The sequence below is a fragment of the Crocodylus siamensis genome, chromosome 1 (genome assembly GCF_052110815.1).
Source record: "Crocodylus siamensis isolate JL-2025a chromosome 1, ASM5211081v1, whole genome shotgun sequence".
NCBI classification, from domain to species: domain Eukaryota; kingdom Metazoa; phylum Chordata; order Crocodylia; family Crocodylidae; genus Crocodylus; species Crocodylus siamensis.
In genome coordinates, this window is record NC_143395.1 from 10,966,391 (window position 1) to 10,986,256 (window position 19,866).

Genomic DNA, 19,866 nt, shown 5'->3' on the forward strand with positions numbered 1-19,866 from the left:
TGGTGTGTAAACTGTCTGGGCCAGCTGACCTAAAGGTATCCAGCTTCTCAAGATGTTCCTTCACGAGGTTAGCATTTATGGAGAGCAGGGGATCTCCCCCACCCGGATCTCCCTGTCCCGTAGCAGGCATGGGCGTCCCATGGGACTGATGAAAAACTGACGCAAAGTACCCATTTAATAGGCTGGCTTTTTCCTGGGCGTCAGTTGTCAGTTGCCCCATCTGGTTCAGCAGGGGTCCAGTGTTGCCCTTGCTTTTCCTCCGGCTCCCCACATATCTGAAAAAGGACTTGTTATTGTTCCTGATACTCGAAGCTAGTTGGAGTTCAGAATTTAACTGTCTTAAAGCCAAATTCTGGTCTTGTAGGAATTCAATACATGTGGAAATCCCTGCATGCCTCAGAGATGAAATGTGGGCTTGTAGCCATGCCTGTAAGTTCCAGCAAAAGCAGAGATAAATATTTCTCAAACAAAGGGGTACTTTGTGTAAACATTTAATGCAGACAGATGACAATACAGAGATCTGATTGTTTCAATCCCAGATACAATGAGTGTGATTGTTTAAACAGTGTTGAAAGAAGGAATATACACATTCATTTTTTCACAGTACCAACATTGATCCTTGAGGAAAACACAAATCACAGAAAATACCAACCCTACTTTCTTTTCCAAATTCATTCTTTAAGCTTCTCATTTAGAAAAATACATTCATATCATCAAAAAAAAATATAACTCTGATAATCATATAAAATAGAACAACTCTATATTTGAAAATTTCAAAAATACCCAGTTATATCTTTTATCTATAATTCTTCTATTTTATTTGGGCCCATGAATGCTGCCATGCACGAGGTCAAGATCACTAAACTTGATGATTTTTTTAAAATTTTTGCTAGAAGCAGGGGCCAAGCTAGGATTAATACCCCAGCAAGTTTATGAATCCTGGTGTGTACGGCACAATGTATAGGCCCAACTACGTAGCTGATCTAGCACCCTCTGCATGTTCCACAATCAGCCCTGCATCACGCACCCAGCCCACAGTGCTAGAAGATCGAGCACTACTGATTTTAGACCATCCTGGGCTCATTATCACTGTTCACTTGCTGGGTGACCTGGAAGCAATCTTGGCCTAAACCAACTCCTGTAGACTCCAGTGTGCTCTAGATCAAGTGCTTCCTAATGGCAGTAGCCTGCACTGTGCAAAGGCACATTTAGCATGGGCTGAGTGCCTGCATGGCATTTTTATTTGGAGTATCTAGTGCGCAATAAGCTAACAGCATGCTACCTTCCCTGAGTGCACAATCCCTTGATCTCTGTGTGCCAATCTCCCTTTGTAAAACATGCCCAGTAATGCATCCTCCAGGCAGAGGTATGATGAGGCTTTCATTAATGCTTCTAACACATTATGATTTCCCTGATTCAAAAAGGCACCAACTGTGTGACTGGTACAGTATCATTACTGTAAAATGCAGTATGTGTGCTGAAAACAGTAACACTGCTGCAGCACGTCAATAGGAGGAGGGCAGCTCTCTGTACGGAGAAGCGATGTCTCATGCAAGTCATACACGCATTCACCACTGAAGGCAAATAAATAGAAAATATTACTGTCTACAATTCCCAAAGTGACTACTGACCTTAAGTACCTCAATGTGAGATGCCTTAAAGGTGCCTGTCAGAAAGTGATGAGCACTGACACTGTCACAGTCAGGACCACAGCTGTGTGTTAAGTGGCACAGCCAAAAAATCAGGCACCCCAAATCACTAGTCACTTTAGAAAACATTTTTGGCAGTAGCTCCCCAAATTAAAATTAAATCGCTCCAGTTTAGAGTGACAGTGCATGGGAAAATCCTCATAACATGACTGTCCCAAACTGCACCCGGGGCTTTTCATTTAAAAAAGAACTTCAGGCATCTATTTAGGACATTTCATCCTCCAGGATCCCAAAGTGCTTTTGCAAAAGAACTGCTATATAAGCCCCCCAGGGATCACATCCATCAACTATCAAGATGCAGCCACTACTATGGTGAAGGGCAACAAAGACAAATAGGGTAGGACAGGTAGCAAAGAAAATCCTGTGTTCAGCAGAGACTACAAAGACAGTGCAGGTCAGAATAAAGTAATCGGCTAAGCACGTTGGGATACTGCTTTTGCCAGCAGCTCCATGAGATCTTCCATGACCACAGCATCTTTGCCTTATGTCCCAATAGCAACTTCAGCTGCATGTTATCCTCAGCAGTGCTGGGGATTTGGTTAATACTGATTCAGCATGGCTAACACCTCTTTCAGGTGGGGCATTAAGTTGCATTCATTGAACTCTACTCAGAATCTTCCTGGTTTTGTCAATCAAGGCCAGTCCATTTATTCTTCTGATAATTATCTACAGGATAACCGAACACTGGTACAGTGATCTGGAATCAAAGGTTCTTCTTTGAAAGCCACTGCTTTCTGGATCCTCATCTCAGGGTATTGCCTTCATTTTCAAACAGGTTGTCACAACTGGGATGGTTCCTTCTGTGAAAGGCAGAGAGGATCAGGTGATGACAAAGTCTCCATTTTTTCCTGCTTGCTGTTATTTTCTCAGTATGTTTTGCCAAATTTAGCAAAAACTAAAACTTAGGCACCTCAAAAGACAACCAGAACAGAGAGAAGAGAATAGCCTCTCAGTAAACTGAGGACTTAATATTGTCTTAAACTGAACAAATGAGGTCTAAAAGGTCTTTTGATACTGAAATCAGGTCTGAAGTTTTAGACCTTCAGCCTAGGTTTTTTTAATTGGGAAAGAAAGCTGTCAGCAAGAAAAGATAGGTCATGATTAATTACATTTTCCTTAGCTAAGGATTTCTTCACCTGTAGTTTTGACTGGATAGAACAGCCATCCCCTCCATCCCTCCAAAACTTCTGTACAACGGCAGCGTGCTGCGTCCCACCCCCGAGAACACGTACTGCACTGGTGCGTTCTGAGATTTTGCTGCATGATTTGTATCACTTACATTTGGGCAGCTTACAATAAGAGAGCAGAATCACTTACAAAACAGAAGAACAAGAAAAGAACAGAATAACATAAAATGGAAAGCTCTCAAATACATCCAAGCCACCACTCCCTACCCCCAGCCTTGTTCATTTTTTTGTTAAAGTCTCAGAATTTTCAAGAAAAGACTTTCTTTCCTGGAGCAACTGGAGTTTCTCTAGCTAACGGCCCATTTCCAAGAAATACCTTCCTTATTGTGAGGCTTATTTTTCCTATTGCAGGCAGAGAGTACTGTCCTTCCTAAGAGCTCTTCCTGCCTGTGTGTTGAAGAGGCAACTTTTCTTGCCCTAGCGACCCACGGGCTAGTGATCCACTTGTTTTTGCCAAGCAGACTTGGGGATTACAGATGGCTGTTCTCGACTGACCTCAGGGATCTTAGTGAGGCATAAGAGAGAAGGTCCCTAAGTGATATAGGGTCCAAACCTTTTTAGACTCAAGGCACCCCTCATAAGACTCAGGGCACCCCTTGGCAAATGCTGGCTCTGAGCTTTGCCTTATTTTTGACCACTGAAAAATAATAGGACATTTACTGCAAAGAACTCAAAAAGACCACAACAGGTCAAAACGTTTTTGACACATTGGACTTCTATTTGAAATCTCTGTGTTTATCTGGTTGCTCACATCACAGTTCTAATATTGTGTGGCATCCCTTGGCATCCTTGAAAGGATTTCATGGCACCCCGTGGTACTAAGGCACTGTGGTTGAGAAACACTGGTTAGGGCCCTATATGTGAAAACCAGCATCTTGGATTGCACCCAGAAAGCTACTGAGAACCAATGCAGACTCTGGACCACTGGAGTTATATGCTCCCTGTCAGAAGGTGGGCCACCGTGCTCTGCACCTTCTGTTGCTGCTTCTGGATGGTCAAGGGCAGCCTTAGGTACCGTACATTGCAAGTTTAGCCCTGAGGTCATGAAGGCATGGATGATGGTAACCAGATATGAACATGAAATAAAGGGTCACAGCCTTCTCGCCAGATGGAGTTGGTGAAAGGTGCTTCTCGCCACAGCTGACACCTGAAGATCCAGGCGGACCCAGAAGATCCAGAAGCACCCCAAGGCTGCAAACCTAGGTGACAAGAGGAGGCAGAACACCAGTGATAGGTGTCCTAATCCCTCCCAAGTTATGCAGTCTGCCCACCATCATCACCTCTGTCTTTTTTGGATTCAGTTTCAATTGGCTCACCCGCATCTAACCCCCAACCGCAGCCAAGCGCTGGGAAAGGACAGTGACTACGAGGCTTGAGTCAGATGAGAAACAGAGGTAGAGCAGGGTGGGATCAGTATGCTGAGATGACCTCTCACTCCAAATGCCCCTGTCAGGTCACCGCAATTTGCTGCTGACTTAAACCTACCTTAACTGTTCAAGAGCCTGCTCAGTTTCCTTTCGACTTTTTTCGGTGATTGGGTAGAAAAGGAGTATGAATAAACCTAGAAGAATGAGGATGGTCGGCACTACCCCAATCAGGATTTTTAGTGCAAGGATCACACTGCTGGATTGTCTGCAGGCCCCTCCTTTGTATCCGGCCAACCTAGGAAACAGCCACATGCCCAGTACTATTATTCACATGCTATTTGTTATGTTAAGCCCCTGACCCAAATCCCAGCCACCCAGACTTTTGCTCCCTTTTCTTCTTACACCTCCTTTTTACTCCTTTGTCTGCTAACTGTCCCCTGGGGTGGCTAGTCCTGCTCCTATCAATGCCAACATGGAATTTCATTTCCCTGAGAGCTGGCATGGATCTTTCATGCCATTTTCCTCCCCATCTTCTTTTAAACAAGTTTATTACTTCATTTAATGGTGTGACCGACTACGGCAATAGTGAGATGAAATCCTACAGAGCTGCATTTGTCTGAAAAGTGATTCAACAATGTACTTAAGCATGTGCTTAACTTTAAAAGTAGATAAGTAGTCACACTGCCTCCAAGAGCAGTAATCACCTTCAAGTTAAGTACAGACTTAAGTGCTCTGTGAAACAGTAGTGGAATTACTCAGTGCCTAAAGCGAAGCACATTCTTAAGTGCCATGCTATCTCAGGGCCTAGGTACCACTCAGCATAATTGATGGTACCCTAACCTATGCTGTCCCAGGTTGTGGTATTCTTCTGTTTCACTCTGCCCATGCACCATGAAAAGTTATTACCCATTCTCTATCAATCTGCCTCCTACGCTCTCCTATAAATATCAGCTCTGGTCTCCAGCAGATGGCAAACGGCTGGAAGCTCACAAAGAGGAATGAAGCAGAGTTAATCAGTTGACAGTAATATGTTAGTTATGAGCTTTCCATATGTAGTGTCTAAAAACAAGGAGACTTATTTTCTTGAGGAGAAAGTATTATGGCATCAGCTGCAAACTTCATAGCAGCTTGTTGACCAAAATACTTCAGGGTGTTTCATGGCAAGGTCCACAGTGAAGCTACCACAACCGGCCACCATCCTATTTTGGTTATCCAGTCTTCAAATTGTGGTAGAGGCAGAAAACAGACTGTTAAAATCACAGTTACCAAATGGGACTTGATTGCGTGCTATAAAAGTGATCTTCCTAACTCAGAGTAAAGCCAGCCAAAAAACAAGTGTTTTAAAGAAATTTTCAACCAAAAGTTTCCAGTTGCTGAAAACTGATTTGGACCCATAGCCTACATTGTAGGTTCCACAAACATGCTATTGACAAGGTAGCCACAACTTCTAAAAGGTCCTTTGATACTGGGACTATTTCTCTTTTTCCATAATAATCATTTCCATTTGTTCAGCTTCTGCCCCTGGAGACTTGGAGTGCTGTATAAGCATTTCTGTCACACTAACACCTAGCAATGTCAGTGGAAATCTGGCAGCCTTGTGCCTGGCTCTGTAAAAACAGAGAACGAGAGACCATTTCTGCTCCCTTTCCCAAAGACAAATATGGCTGGAAGAGACCACAGGAGGTCCAAGGCAAGATCAGCCCTCTCCAAACCAAATGTTTGGCAATCTCCACTTTAAAAATGTCCAGTAATATGAATTCCTAGTAACCTGTATCAGTACTTAACCACTCTCCGAGCTCAAAAATTCCTCCTAATATCCAACCTAAATTTTCCTGTCCCTTAAGGGATGGGATGCTTCCTAAAGAGCCGTATCTCTTCAGCAGTGTTACTGCAGTGCTAAGTTTCTGTGTTCTGTGCCTTGGGGTCTACATTAGCTTCACTTGTATTTGCAGCTGAGATTTATGAAACTAAAGTAAATAAGAAATATCTAAAAGGAGCTCTGCTACTTTTGAATTGAAATATGTTAGTGTAAATGTCTCACTGCCCAGAAGGTCTGACCTGGATGAGAACAATTCCAGGTTCATGATGTAGTCAACTCGAACTGACATCTTGTCTATCTATACCCGCCAGGATCCTGCTTTCGTGAGTGGTGATTAGCCGCACAGGAAAAAAATGAAGGCCCTCAGAATCTTTTTATAATAAAAGCCAAATAAGTGGAAACAATCACTTACTCAAGGCTTGCCGAAGACATTCCTAATCCAAGCCCTGCTGACAACTTGGTGAAGAAGACATAGGAAGAATAGAAAAGGGCTTCAGGCCTCTTTACGTATTGATTCAGCAGGCGGAAGTGATCAACAACATCAGGCAACATGGACCTGGAGGCCAGCAAGAGAAGAGGAATGAACAGCCTCCAGCAGAAGTCTGAGCCTCTTTCATGGACAGACTTGGCAAAGGGTCCTTTTTCTTGGAGGTTTGATTGTGTACAATGATTTTGTAAATCACAGAGTGGAGTATGGAAAAACGGAAGGTGCCCTTGTTTGAAAGGAGGGCCATAATTGTCATAGGAAATGCACAAAACACACTGCAAGGCCACAGAACCACAACACCTAGATAAGGCAACCAAGCCCCTTCCACGCGATTACAAGTTATTGCTTAATACTATTACTTTTACCAACAACAATAACAATAGTGATAATAATGGACAAGAATGCCCGACCTGGATTTGTGGCCACTTGGATTTTTCCAGAGGCCTTATCATGCAACTACCTCAAGTGTGGTAGCATGCAGAAGCAGCTGTAGGACACTAAGGGGGCCTGTCCTTCCACTGATTGAGACTGCTTCTGACCCAGAACCAAAGCAGGATGGAAGTGGGTCAAAACATCAACTATAAATCAACAAGTTTCATTTTTACCGGTTTACTGATGGAGGGCAGGCTGTGTTCCTGAGCTCAGGTAGTCTGGGCAGCCTGAATACATACCCCCGATCCCCAAAAGGCTTCAGTTTTCAAAGTACTGCATCTATGAGGCACAAAGGGCTGTTCTACCTGACTCAATCTCGCTTTGTGGTCAGGTTGACTTCAAAAGCCAGGCATGTGCAAGAAGGGATCCAGCTCTGCAACCTCTTCACTTGGTTTTAATCAAATAATTCACTTCCAAGCCCGTCTTCAAACACGAACCTGGGTGGGTTTGACGGCTTCTTTCATCCATGGCTCCATACGTGGCACTCCCGCATTTTATTTGCAACACAGAACCACTCTACAGGGAGCTCTAGTTCAGTGCTGACTCTCCACAATACTTTGCTAATTGATTTGCACTCAGGATCCATCCCCATTTCTGTTGCCATTTTAAAAATTAAATCCAAGCAACTAACTTAGCGTTTAGCCACGTTCTGCACCTATGTGGGGTATCAATTCACTTACAGCTAGATGCCGAGAGCAGTTCTATTTATACATAAAGACATTAGCTGTTAATTCTGTTGTAACTAGTGTCACAGGGCCACACAGATATCTTCTAACTACAGTGAAAACCAATGTAGCTCACATACCAGTTTATTACTAAATTCTGGCTTTCCCTGAGGTACATACTGTACATTTGTAGATACACACACTCCCTCCCTTCCTGCCTTGAGACCTTCAAGCATTAGATTCTCCTACCATGGCAACAACAAAGATGCTGCGATACTCAGACCAGAGACAAAGGCCACCACATAAGCCACGCTCAGGTTTGGGACTGTAACCAGCATGACTGCGAACGGGATCATCCACTGAGAAAAAGAAAGAAACAACAAAACAAATGGCATGTCAGGCATGGAAAAGACATGGCACATCATGGAAAAGATACATTTTGCTAAAAAACAGAGGTGGCTGTGGGAGGCAGCAGCCCAAGCACCAGGCTAGTCCAAAGTTGAGAGCCTCCACATTATGGAAAAAATGTATTCCCAACACGTCCTTATTTGTTACCCAACTTAGTGAGATCCCTTCCCAGACTGCAAATTCCCAGCACAGACAGATAATCTCTATATTAGTCTGTAGTGGCACGGCCATCATTTCACCACAAGAGCGTGCTCTAGCAATACAAGATTACACCTTGTATAAACGGATACAATTGCAAGCGATTTTATGATCAGTTGTGCTCTGCATCATCCACGCTTTCAGAAACCAAAGTATCCAAAGAGGTTTCTGGAACAATAACAGCACTGATTTAAAATGCAGTGAAGAAGAGGCACGAGGCAGGACCAGCAGGCCTGAGGCTATAATGCAGAAGCGGAGCAGAGTTCCCTAAGATCCAGAAATCACTGTAACGTATGTCCACTGCATTTCATTTTTCTTCTTTATAAATTAAAGACTTTTCAGTCCCTAGTGGCCCACTCCCCCTCCCACACCTCTCCCTTCCACGACCACACACTTTGTGAGCTACAGACAAGCAGGCCCACCAGTGACCTGAAGGGTTTTAACTGACCTACAGAGAACAGCAGGGCAAAGGGAGGGGAAATGATAGCCAAGGACACTGGACTTATGAAAAGTACCTGATAAAGATCTTTAATAGTCATGTGAAGCAGAGGTGCGCTTCATCTTACCATTTCAGGTATCTCTTGGGCACCTTCATTTCTTCACATCAGCCTCCACATGGGTGAGTCTACACAAGACACTTTACTGAGCAGTCAAGCAAATTATTGCACAGTATGCGTCACCTTCTACACATGCACACCCCTACTGTGCAGTAATTTGCTCTACTCAGCAGTTAATTTGCTACCTGCATTTGCAAGGTACTTAGCAAATGCAGGTAGCAAATTCATTGCCCAGTAATTACTGCTCAGTAAGGCACATGTAGATGGCTGACCAAGAGTAAATTTTTTCCTGGTCAGCCGGAGGTAGGAGATTGCTCCCTGCCCCCAGAAGCTGCCTACTGCTAGGGTGGGCTTCGGTGGTAGAGCCTGGGCAGGGACAATTTCCCCCTGCCCTGGTAGCAAGGAGTTCCCAGCCCCCGCTCCGCGATCATGGAGCCTGCACCCAGCCAGGGGCTCACTGCTAGCTGCTCCACCAACAGATTGGGGCGGGGGGCTGGGACCTGACCCTCCCCTGCAGCTCGTTCCAAGCTCCCTGCCCCTGACTGGGGAGCCGAGGCTGTAGTACATTGACCCAGCCTAGATTCTGCCATTGGAGCCTGCTAGCATGGGGCAGGGAGCAATCTCCCAGTTCCCACCAGGAGACAAGTGTCTCCTGGCCCCATGCTCCCTGCTAGCCCCTGGGCTAGCCCCCTCTGGCTGCTGCACGGGAGCAGAGCAGGGTGGGAGCAAATCTTCTCCCAAATGTACATACATGTAGACTCCTGCCCAGGGTGTGTTTACTCTGGAGTAAATCCATCCAGCAGCATTTGCACGTGTAGAGATGCCCCATGAGGGCTGAGCACTTGATCTCAACAACATAAAGCAGCTGGATGTTGCAGCTAGTTTCTGTCCTGTGCCCCAACTGTGGGCACAGGAAGGATGATACAGCATGATCCTGCTAGGGCTTGAACCCTGCTGCCCCAGAAAGTTTAGATTATGTTGCTACTGGTACTTAGGCCACTGAACCATCTCCTCCAACCAAAACTAAGGAGGAGTGGGAGAAAAGGAGTCTGCGTCCCGCCACTGGTGTAAGAAAAAATCTGTGATACTCACATATCTTGTCTGAATGCTTTACTTTCAGGTGTCTCTTGATATTAATTTAATGAAAATATTAAGTCTACAGATTCTACAGAAAATCAACCCATTTTTAAATAAGTATGTAGTACTCCTTCCACCCTTAAAAGAAGCCGAAACTCTCAAGGAAAAAACAAATGGCAGAAACACAAGAGCATTGAGTGAAGTGATATTGTTCCCACAATACGAGTGAAAAGGTATAAGGAAGGTGCAACAGAGGCTGACAGCCTGGGAGGTAAATCTGTGCTCCTTCAGGGCCCATCTTAGCTTCTGGCAGCTAGCTGTGCTGGAATGCTAATGAGAGGGAGAAACAAGTGGGACATGCGACTTCCAAGTGCATATTTCAACCTATCTAAAGATGCGGTACGTCTGGATCCAGAGTTTTGTTTTGAAGTCACACACAGATTGCAGTTTCAATAAACTGTTGCTGTACAAAACACGCAATGGCTGTTACCAGACCTGAACTTTTTGGGGTGTTAGTCAAACTTTCACAGAAGTTAAGAAGTTTCATACAGAGGGAAAACATGGACAATTCCATGTCCTGTTCACGGGACAGGAAGGAGGAATTTTGTTACTCCCTCTTCCTTAAACTGAGTTACAGGTTCAGTTACCTAAATTGCTCAATTTTGTTTGGTTCAAGTTAGAACCATATATTAGCCATAATAGAGATGGATCCAAACCTCAAACAACATGTAACCCTTGGATTTGGGGCAGCCTGGATCAGAATCTGTAATACTATGCTCAAATTCTTTTCTGTGAAATGGGCACAATGTAGAACCTGCTCAAACTTGGAGAAAAGTTGGCATCTCATATTCAGCACCAGCCCAATCTCCAAGAAGCAAAACCTAAAATCTGCCAATAACTTATATGTCATTTATCGGTTTTAAACAAACCTTGAAGCAAGAAAAACTGTCCTTGGTTTGAGGTCTCATTGCCCAAATTTTGCAGAAACTGCTACTGTTAGTCATGTAAAATGCAGCACTAACAGGTTTTTCTAACATTTTTGCTTACTGAAATCCCACATGCTGCACTTTTCTTGCCAAAGTGCTCCAGAAACCACTGCCAGAACGGAATGCTCACCGCTGCTGACACCTGCAAAGGATGAAAACAAGATTTGTAAGGTATTTATTAAGATCATTGTCTGAATAAGCTACAGGGCCCACCAATACCCTCTACTATTTTGTGCAAAAGACCTGAACTAAGGAAGAATTTAAGGCTTCCTGCTCTCTTTCCCACTAAGAAAAACAAGAATGATGGAAAAAAGAAATTGGAGAAATTATTAGTATGTAAGCTAAAACTCCCCACTGCACATAAGCACACAAAACCCCAGTGCAATAGGCAGTGTACTAATTAAATAAAAAAGAATACAACACATTTTCCCCAGGGATCAATCTAGGGCATTTGTAAGATGTCGCAGGTATAACCATGTTCAAAAGATTATTTTACCTTTGACCACCTCAATTTACAGTTAACAGACTGGTTTCCTTGTATATGTACTGGCCTCTGCCTGCTTTACCACTCCATCCAGGAAAAGCACAGACCATCTGCAAAGAGGGATGTGGACAACATGGAGAGGGTCCAGAGGAGGCCACTTGCATGATCAGGGGGCAGCAGGGCAGGCCCTACGAGGACAGGCTAAGGGACCTGAACCTGTTCAGCCTCCACAAGAGAAGGCTGAGGGGGGATCTTGTGGCCTGTTACAAACTAGTCAGGGGGGACCAGCAGGCAGTGGGGGAGTCCCTGTTCCCCTGAGCACCGCCAGGAGTGACCAGGAATAACGGTCACAAGCTGGCAGAGGGTAGATTTAGGTTAGACATCAGGAGGTGCTACTTCACGGTCAGGGCGGCTAGGGTCTGGAACCAACTTCCAAGAGAAGTGGTGCTGGCTCCTACCCTGGGGGTGTTTAAGAGGAGGCTGGATGTACACCTTGCTGGGGTTGTTTGACCCCAGTACTCTTTCCTGCCATGGCAGGGGGTCGAACTCGATGATCTGCTCAGGTTCCTTCTGACCCTAGAAACTATGAAACTATGAAATGTTTCCTCAGCCTGACAAAGGGTGTTTGTGCCCAAAAGCTTGCCAAGAGGAATTTTTCCAACTATTTGAGTTGGTCTAATAAAAGATATCAGGTTTACCCAAAGAACCTTGTCTGCCTATGTCCTTAAACCAACATGGCTAAAACCTATGCACCTTCTACTTTTGAAGACATTTTCAGATCAGAAATTTTCTCCTGATAGTTTCCTTCAATTTTCCTTTACTTAGTATAAAATGCTTGATGTTAGAGCTAGATATGACTTGCTCAGCTGTTCAGTCCATCTCCTGCCAATTTGTTAATACTTCATGCATAGCCCATTCTATCTCATCTATGTTATAACTGATTTAAACCCAACATTGTTATAAAAGAAGACTGAACTACACAATTTCCACATACAATACTACAACTGATTGGAGCCTAAATATCATCCTGTTGCTCCCAATTACATCCCATATCATCCCAACAATCCTCCTCCCACCTTGGTGTTTATATCCTTTCATTACCTGCAGGATCTCAGATATGTGAAAGTGATCTCTTGCTCTATACCTTATTAGTTTTAGTCACTGACAAAGATCTGCCCTGGAAGCATTTTAAGGTAAGAAAAGAAGAATCAAAAGAGTTGAAAAGGAAGGAGGTGGGGACCTACATTAGAAACCATGAATAGTCCTATCGAATAGCTCTGCACAGTCCCTGCACTGTCAGCAATCTGCAGTTCCTGGCACAAAGACTGGTAGAGTATTTAATGAGCAAGATACAGAACGGGAAGAGTCTCCATGAAGTATGTAAAGAGCATGCAGCAGACATACCCCAGCACTTATTTAACATTAAACCTACCATTTTCCCTAGAGAAGGACTTTAATCAAAATAGAGCAGTTTCCTGTAGCTTAAGCTCAAAGCCAGGCACGTATGATATTTGTAACCCATTTATGAGGGGACCACCCACCTATGTGAAGCTGGGCAGAACCCCACACTCAAGTGTGGAAGCAGAGGGCTCTGTAAAGGTATCTTTCAAGCATTCGCTGCTGTGTCTCTAGATATTTTAAATATTTATTCCTGCAGGCTGCCTGGCATGGGGGGGTCCACATGTCAGCATGCACAGAGGAACTTGTTTTAATTCTTAGCATGTCAGCTGGGAAAAGGGAAATAGTAGCTAAAAGTCCACTGCTCCTTTCAAGCAGAAGGTTTCACCTTTTCAAGAGCAGAAAGCAGCCTGCAGGTAAGGACCAAGGAATGAATTAAGAGATCTTCAGATTTACAAGTCACAATGTCCACTAGTGACAGCATGGAGATCAAACCCATTCGCACAGAAAGCCCAGCAGCTGTGGTAGTAATCCGCAATCATGTCTCTCCGCGCTGCCTGGGTGTAACTGTTCTTCTCTTCTGTACCCTTTCTACTGAATACAGAAACAGAGTGCAACCCTGCAACAAAACCAAAGCTCTGTCTTCTCAGTTCAACTCACCAAGATGGTCACCACTAAATACTGGAAGTCGTTGCGAAGCTCAGTCATGTGGGTACAAAACAGGACAAAGTTGCTCTGCTCAAGCTGGTGAATTGAAGATGGCAAGGATCAACAAAGAAAAACCAAACAAAAGGTTTTTACAATTTCACAAAATTGGTAATTAAGTCATTAAGGGCTCAATTCTGCTTTAACTTACACCAGTTTAAATGAGGAATAACACTTCTGACATCATAGGAGCTATGCCAAGGAAAGCTGGGCTGAGAGGAAGGCCAGCTACTGAACACAACTATCTAGTGGGACTAGGATCCCAAGGTCTGGTGCAGGCCTAGCATGTACTGTTTCAGGGAAGTCAAAGGCTTAGATGACTATCTGATTTGTGCATGGCAGCCTGATGAACCAGCACCTTTTTGAGGGCTAACAGATTATACATTAAGAGAAGGACCTGCTTATAAATTAAGCCAGACAGTCATGGGGAGAGCCTCCCCCAACACTGCCTTTCTGAGCATGCGCCACAATCCATTGTTTCATTTCAGGTACGAAACTTTACTGCCCTCATTCCAACCAAACTCCCCAAAACTTAGTAGCCCCAGGCAGACAACAGCAACTCCTACACACACCAGCCCGTTTGGAGCAAGAGACCTCTCAATTGTTGTCAGCCCACTCTTCAGCCCCTCGCCTCCACTTCTTTGTGATCTGAGATTGTGAGATGGTCTCAGAGTGAATCTTCTCCTTCCTGGGTATTCTCAGCTAGTAGCCAACTGTGTGCCATGCCCGCTATGCCACACTGGGTGATTCAGTGCTGGAAGGGTCTGCAAGCCCAAGGAACCTGTCATAAACTTGCCTCTCTTTTTGTCTTGATGTGAGAAGTGCTTATATTATTGTCACTTACTCTCAAGGCTTTTCCTCAAGTCAAGACAACCAAATGCACCAAAGAGCAGCTTTGCTAACTGGATTCCAATCTGCGTCAAACACAAACTTGGAAATTTCTCGGCCAACATATTTTCACTTTCCCTTGCTATAAGGAAAAGCCATGAAGAAATTATAGCTCCTATTTATTTATTCTCCAGGACAGAGGGCAACTAAAGTACACATTACGTTATGATTTGTGTCATGGTGCCACATTGCTGGTTGTGATCAACAGTGACTAACGGGTTGGTGACAAAAACATAGATATTATGTACTTTTTAAAATAGGAAACTGAAGATCGAGATAACAAACCCACCCTAATGATGATCCTCGCAGATGAGTATGTCTTGAAATCCTGGGTCAAAACATCACTTGGGCTTTAGGAAATATGGGCTTATAAACTTTTGATTTTCAGTTTCTATGCAGCATCTCTCACTGTAATGATAACCTATTGTGCTAGTTTGGGAGGTTAGAAATATGACTGCTGATTCAGATCTGAATTCTGTGGCTCTAGTCACAGCAGAGTTAATACTTTACTCCAAAGTATCTGAATATCATCTTACACTTACATAGTGCCTTCCTTCCCAAATTACTCTATAGGAACCATTGCAGTCACTATTACAGAAGTCGCCTAAGAAAAGGAACGAAGGTAATGTTTTAAAGCTGCAGAACAGCTTTGAGAGAAAAAAAAAGTATTCTCGAGCCAAGCAAAACAGTAGGGAATTAGAGGTAGGTGGAGTATAATGACCCAAACTGGGTCACTGGGGCCAGCATCCCACCTTTCATGAAAAGAGTCACAAAATCTTTCATGATAAATGGTTAGGATGTTAATTTTATTCCTTGTTTGAAAGGCAATCACCTCCAGCAGTACAGTACCCCTTAGTACCAAAGTGGGGCACTGGTTCAATACTGACTCAGAAGGGAAACCTGTTACTTACCAAATCACTAACTCAGCTTACAAGTCAAAGGCCATTTACATTTTAGCACCTGAAGATTGATTCATGCTGTGGTTGGAACAAGCCTGACCTGGGTTTAAGGCTGAAGTTACCTGAACTGCTGTCGAGATGAGAAGGAATGAAGATGTAAGTTTTATGTATGGCCCGTGCTTCATTGCGAGTCTGAGTCCCTTAAAGAAAGGAATTGCTTCGTCTGAATTTAAGGCGTAAGGATCTATAAGGGGTGGAATACATAAAATAATGTTATATTTTCCAAAGTTAAATGGGAAAGAACCACTTTGAAACCCAGACACATTTAAACATAACTTACCGTCCTTCTCCTTTACTCCACTAAAAAGGATGACAGTCCCCAGCAGATACACCCCTCCTATTACTCCTGCTGCAATCATATAGACTTTTGCCTTTAAAAGGAAAAAAAGCCACATTTCAAATGATGCCAGTGGAAGATCTGCTTTGACAAACGTGAACCAACAGCTACAATGTAAAATATCAAATCAGGAGTGACCATTAGGACAGGACATTAGTGCTAGCTTAGTTAATAAAGGCAGAGCAGCAAACTGTAACTGCTGCGGGAACCCCTGGCTCTCTCAAAATTGATTATTTCGCCTTGAGATGATTTTACTAACATGGCTGGTTGTTTTAAAGTGACCGGTTTCAAACTTTTCCAAGTTAAGACTCCCAAATGAAGAGGAAGGCTGGTGTACAGGTGTAGCAGGGCACTGATGTGCCTGCTACTTGTGGAGCAGCAAGCAGGGAGCCCAGCTGCGGGTTGCCAGGGTAACCAGTGGGAGTCAGCTGACCGGAAGGGGCAGGGCCTGGCTCCTATATAACTCCCAGGCTGAGGCCAGGCAGGCAGTTCACTGCTGGCAGCTGGAAGGGAAGGAGCTCTGCCCGCGTGAGGAAAAGGAAAGGGCTGGAAAGACTGATCGATGCGATACTGGTGAGAGGGGGCCAGAAAGACTGATTGATGTGATGCTGGTGAGAGATGGAGAAACCCGGGAGTGGCTCGGATGCCGTTATAGCCAGATGGCTTGGGTTTATGTTATAGCCAAGGGGCTAGTGTTTGTTTACTGTTAGACTGGTGGTTTGGGCGAGGCTATTGGGGGTTGGAGGAGGCCTCATAGGGGACCCGTGGGAGCCCCGGCACCAGAGAGGGCGCAGCATTTTGGAGTGTGCTGGCCCCAGAGCAAACAGGGGGGCAGTGAGAAGTCCTGGAGCATGGGACAACAATCGACAAGCGCCAGAGGGCACGGTGAGAGATGAGGGCTACGTCCGGTACATCTGTGAGGCTTGGGGTGTGGTACAGGGGTGGCTGGAGCCACCCGTAGCCCATAAGGCTGGGGTGCCTGGAACCCCATTCTTAGAACAAGACTCGGGGTAGCAGGGAGAACTGCGACCAAGGGGACAAAAGACAGCTTCCCTTTAATATTTATAAGAGCAAGATGTGGCGGGTGAAATTTTAGGACGCTTTGGTGCGCCCCTTTACCATGCCAAATTCGCTAGGGGAGATCACGGCCATCCCTAGGACTCCGCTCCGTGACAACAGGTTAGGATGCTAGGTTAGGACTTGAGAAATGCAGGTTCGATTCTCTGCTCTAACGCAGACCTCCTTGTTTAAGTTGTTTAATTTTTCCATAACTTAGCTTCCCATGTGTAAAATGGGGTCAGCAGCACTTTCTTACTTTTATAGTTAGGAAATGTTGTGAAAACGCATGTTTAAGTGGGCAATGCTCAGGGATTACTGTAATGGTGGTTATATAAGCAAAGGATTGATACATCTCAATACACTATCAGGAAGCGACAGGTAGCCACCAGAGAGAAAATCAGTTTCTTTTTATTGGACCTCAGTATTACAGCAGTGAGAATAACTAGCTGGCATTGAAAGTCCTGGTGTCTCTTTGGTGAGTTGGCTACAACTGGAGAACTTAACAAATATGTAAAGTCAGCAGCCTGCTCTTCATTTTTTGTGTGAAAAATGTTCACTTCTGTGGGCCATTTACAAATTTAATTTATGTCAGGATAAATCCAGGACCCACGTGTATAAATTTCTAGCAAAATATAAACGGTTCGGGACAAAAGGTCTAGTATGTCAGCAACCAGAACATGTTTAAAAAACAGGCAATGTTGAGACTAGTCGTAGATGTGTACACTTACCAGTCAGAAACTGGCAGTACCCAGAGGATAGGTTAATTTGCCCTGCAGAAATCCAGAACTAACTACATATTTTATCGTCAGCAGGCTGCAGCCAGCACCTTTATATCTCAATATAAAGATGCAAAATATTGTTAACAGCATAAGCAGAAATGTAATAACTTTACTAACAAAATCTTGTCTTTGGCCTGACTACATTTTAGGAGATGATTACAATAATGTCGTACATATATGTAATGCTTGGAGAATCTGATAGTTCATGTACATATGTTTTGGGCTTCTTATTTAATGAAATGTTTGAGCTAATTATGGAAGTTCTTCGAAAGTCTCTGCTTTCTGTAAACCAGTAACAGCAGTGTCGAAGAGGAAGCCAACTACTGAGCCACAAAATCTATAATGATCACCTCCAACTGCATATACAATGGTTCTAGTATAAAGCTTTGAAACTCATATTTCTGGTTCACATTCTATTATATCTTTCTTTTATTCTGTTTTGAAAGGTCAGTTTCAGAAATTTTTGCTTTTTATGACTATTTATAGGACTCTTTAATTGCAAGTATAAGAGCAGACTCTAAGTCTAAGAACCGTTTAATAAAAATGCAACCAACCAAAAAGGAAGTTTTTAAAAAAAACACCCCCTTCCCTTTGTATGAGAATAGCTTGGTACAGACCATATTTATTTCAAGAAAACAAACTTTGCAGGATCTTTCTCTTTAGAACGATCCTTGGCTGTGTAAAAGAATGTAAGGTTATTCTTTAGTCAGGATTGAATTATGCTTAGGATGTATTATCAGAATATACATCTCTACTACACAACACTCCTTACCCTCAAAATACACACGTGATGTCCATGAGCATCACTTAGATGTGATTTCAGATTTGTTCTTTTTAAGACTATTTTCCCCCAGTGCTGTTTAGGGGATTTGGAAGAGGGAGGAAACAGCAGCATTAACCAAGGCAGGAACAGTAAAGAGTAGTTCTGTACAAGGGCTGCCAATGCATTTCAAATCTCAACAGATAACAGTCTTAGCCATTCCTCTCCCAAACACTCCCCGAGTACACGCATGCCAATTGTGCCGCAGTTTGGTGATGTGAGCAAAAGCCAACTCTAAGTCAAGGAAGACCGTAGTAATAGTCTTGTGTGTTTTTGTTAAAGTGCCCCCTGGAAAGGACTAATAATAATGTCTCATACTAATAACAATGGTTCATGGTCTCGCTAATAACTCTGAAGAGGAGACATAAACCCCCTAATCTACAATACTTCCTCCTTATCTCTGCAAATGGGAAACTGAAGTGCACGCCTACTAAGCGACTTCTCCAAGGTTACAGGGAGAGACTATGGTAGTGTAAGGAACAGAAACAAGATCTTTCAAATCCTTTTCTATGCATAAACTACAAAGCCAGCCTTGCACTAGAATGGCATTAATGCCCTCTCTATACTCCCACCAGTTGCACACTGGCAAGAATAAAAGTTCAAAGCTGTGTAGGATTTTAGACACGCAAATACCACTGTCTGTGCTGGGGGAACTCAAACTAACTCCCCAGCTACTACATTGAAAATTTATCCAGTGCAGCTGGGCTGAAAGCAGCCACTCTGAATAATTATTTTTTGCTAATTAGACTTGTATTTTAAACAGCAAGTCAGCCTGCAGGGAGGAGAGATGGTGGCCCTATGCCTCTTAACCAGCATCTTCTGCAAGCTCCTTGTTGTAATGTCGCTGTCATGCTGAGGAGCAGTCAAAGAGCGACCAGACGGGGGCTGCCCACAACAAGGCAGCTGGCGTGGTTCTGATGTCACTAATAGCAGCTGAGCCAGACTCGGGTACATCCTGCAAGTTGCTGGAAAGGGACACTGCTGAAAAATCCCTCCCCTAGGAATTCCAGCTGCATATGCACTTACTCCATGAGCCAGGAAGCCCAAGGGCTCAGGAATGCTGGAAGTGTTGTGTAGGGATTGAGGATACTCAGTTGTGTTTGCAGTGCGATTCACAGTGCAACGATCAGAGGTATGAGCACTTGCCACAATCTGCCCCTGGAGCGTGGCTCCAATCAGAGTTCCAAGGACTTCCATAGTCATTCCTATAATAAGAAGCACAAAGGCGCGTTAGGGGGGGAAGCTTATTAGCGAGCCTGATGTTTTTCCTCACTAAAGAGTGAACTCATTGAAGAAAACAGTGCTCTTCTTATGAGGGATATGCACAATAACACCAGCAAAACTGGCAGAGCTAGAATGTTACTTACACAACAGTTTGATGAAAAGGAAATTCTGTCTTCCCTCATCACCTTTTATTGATCCTTTATAATCTACAAGGGGAGGGTTAAGTGGCAAAGGAACCGTGCAGTAACCTTTCACATCTTGAGATCGCAACTGAAATATAGCTTAAATGTTCCTAGGACTCTTCTAAGCACAGAGAACTGG

General features: G+C 43.9%; 1 protein-coding gene across 1 annotated transcript in view; it reads right to left on the minus strand.

Annotated features, from left to right (window-relative positions):
* Positions 1-475: 475 nt before the first annotated feature.
* The window catches only part of MFSD2B (MFSD2 lysolipid transporter B, sphingolipid), a 42,314-nt gene continuing 22,923 nt past the window's right edge, over positions 476-19,866 (minus strand). The window contains exons 6-14 of the mRNA XM_090031746.1: positions 19,348-19,526; positions 15,607-15,697; positions 15,389-15,510; positions 13,435-13,518; positions 10,954-11,034; positions 7,916-8,025; positions 6,495-6,638; positions 4,382-4,558; positions 476-2,509 (exon numbers count right to left, since the gene is read on the minus strand). Of these exons, the coding sequence (XP_089887872.1) occupies positions 2,452-2,509; positions 4,382-4,558; positions 6,495-6,638; positions 7,916-8,025; positions 10,954-11,034; positions 13,435-13,518; positions 15,389-15,510; positions 15,607-15,697; positions 19,348-19,526 (1,046 nt within the window). The 3' untranslated portion in view covers positions 476-2,451. The remainder of the gene's footprint in view (positions 2,510-4,381; positions 4,559-6,494; positions 6,639-7,915; positions 8,026-10,953; positions 11,035-13,434; positions 13,519-15,388; positions 15,511-15,606; positions 15,698-19,347; positions 19,527-19,866) is intronic.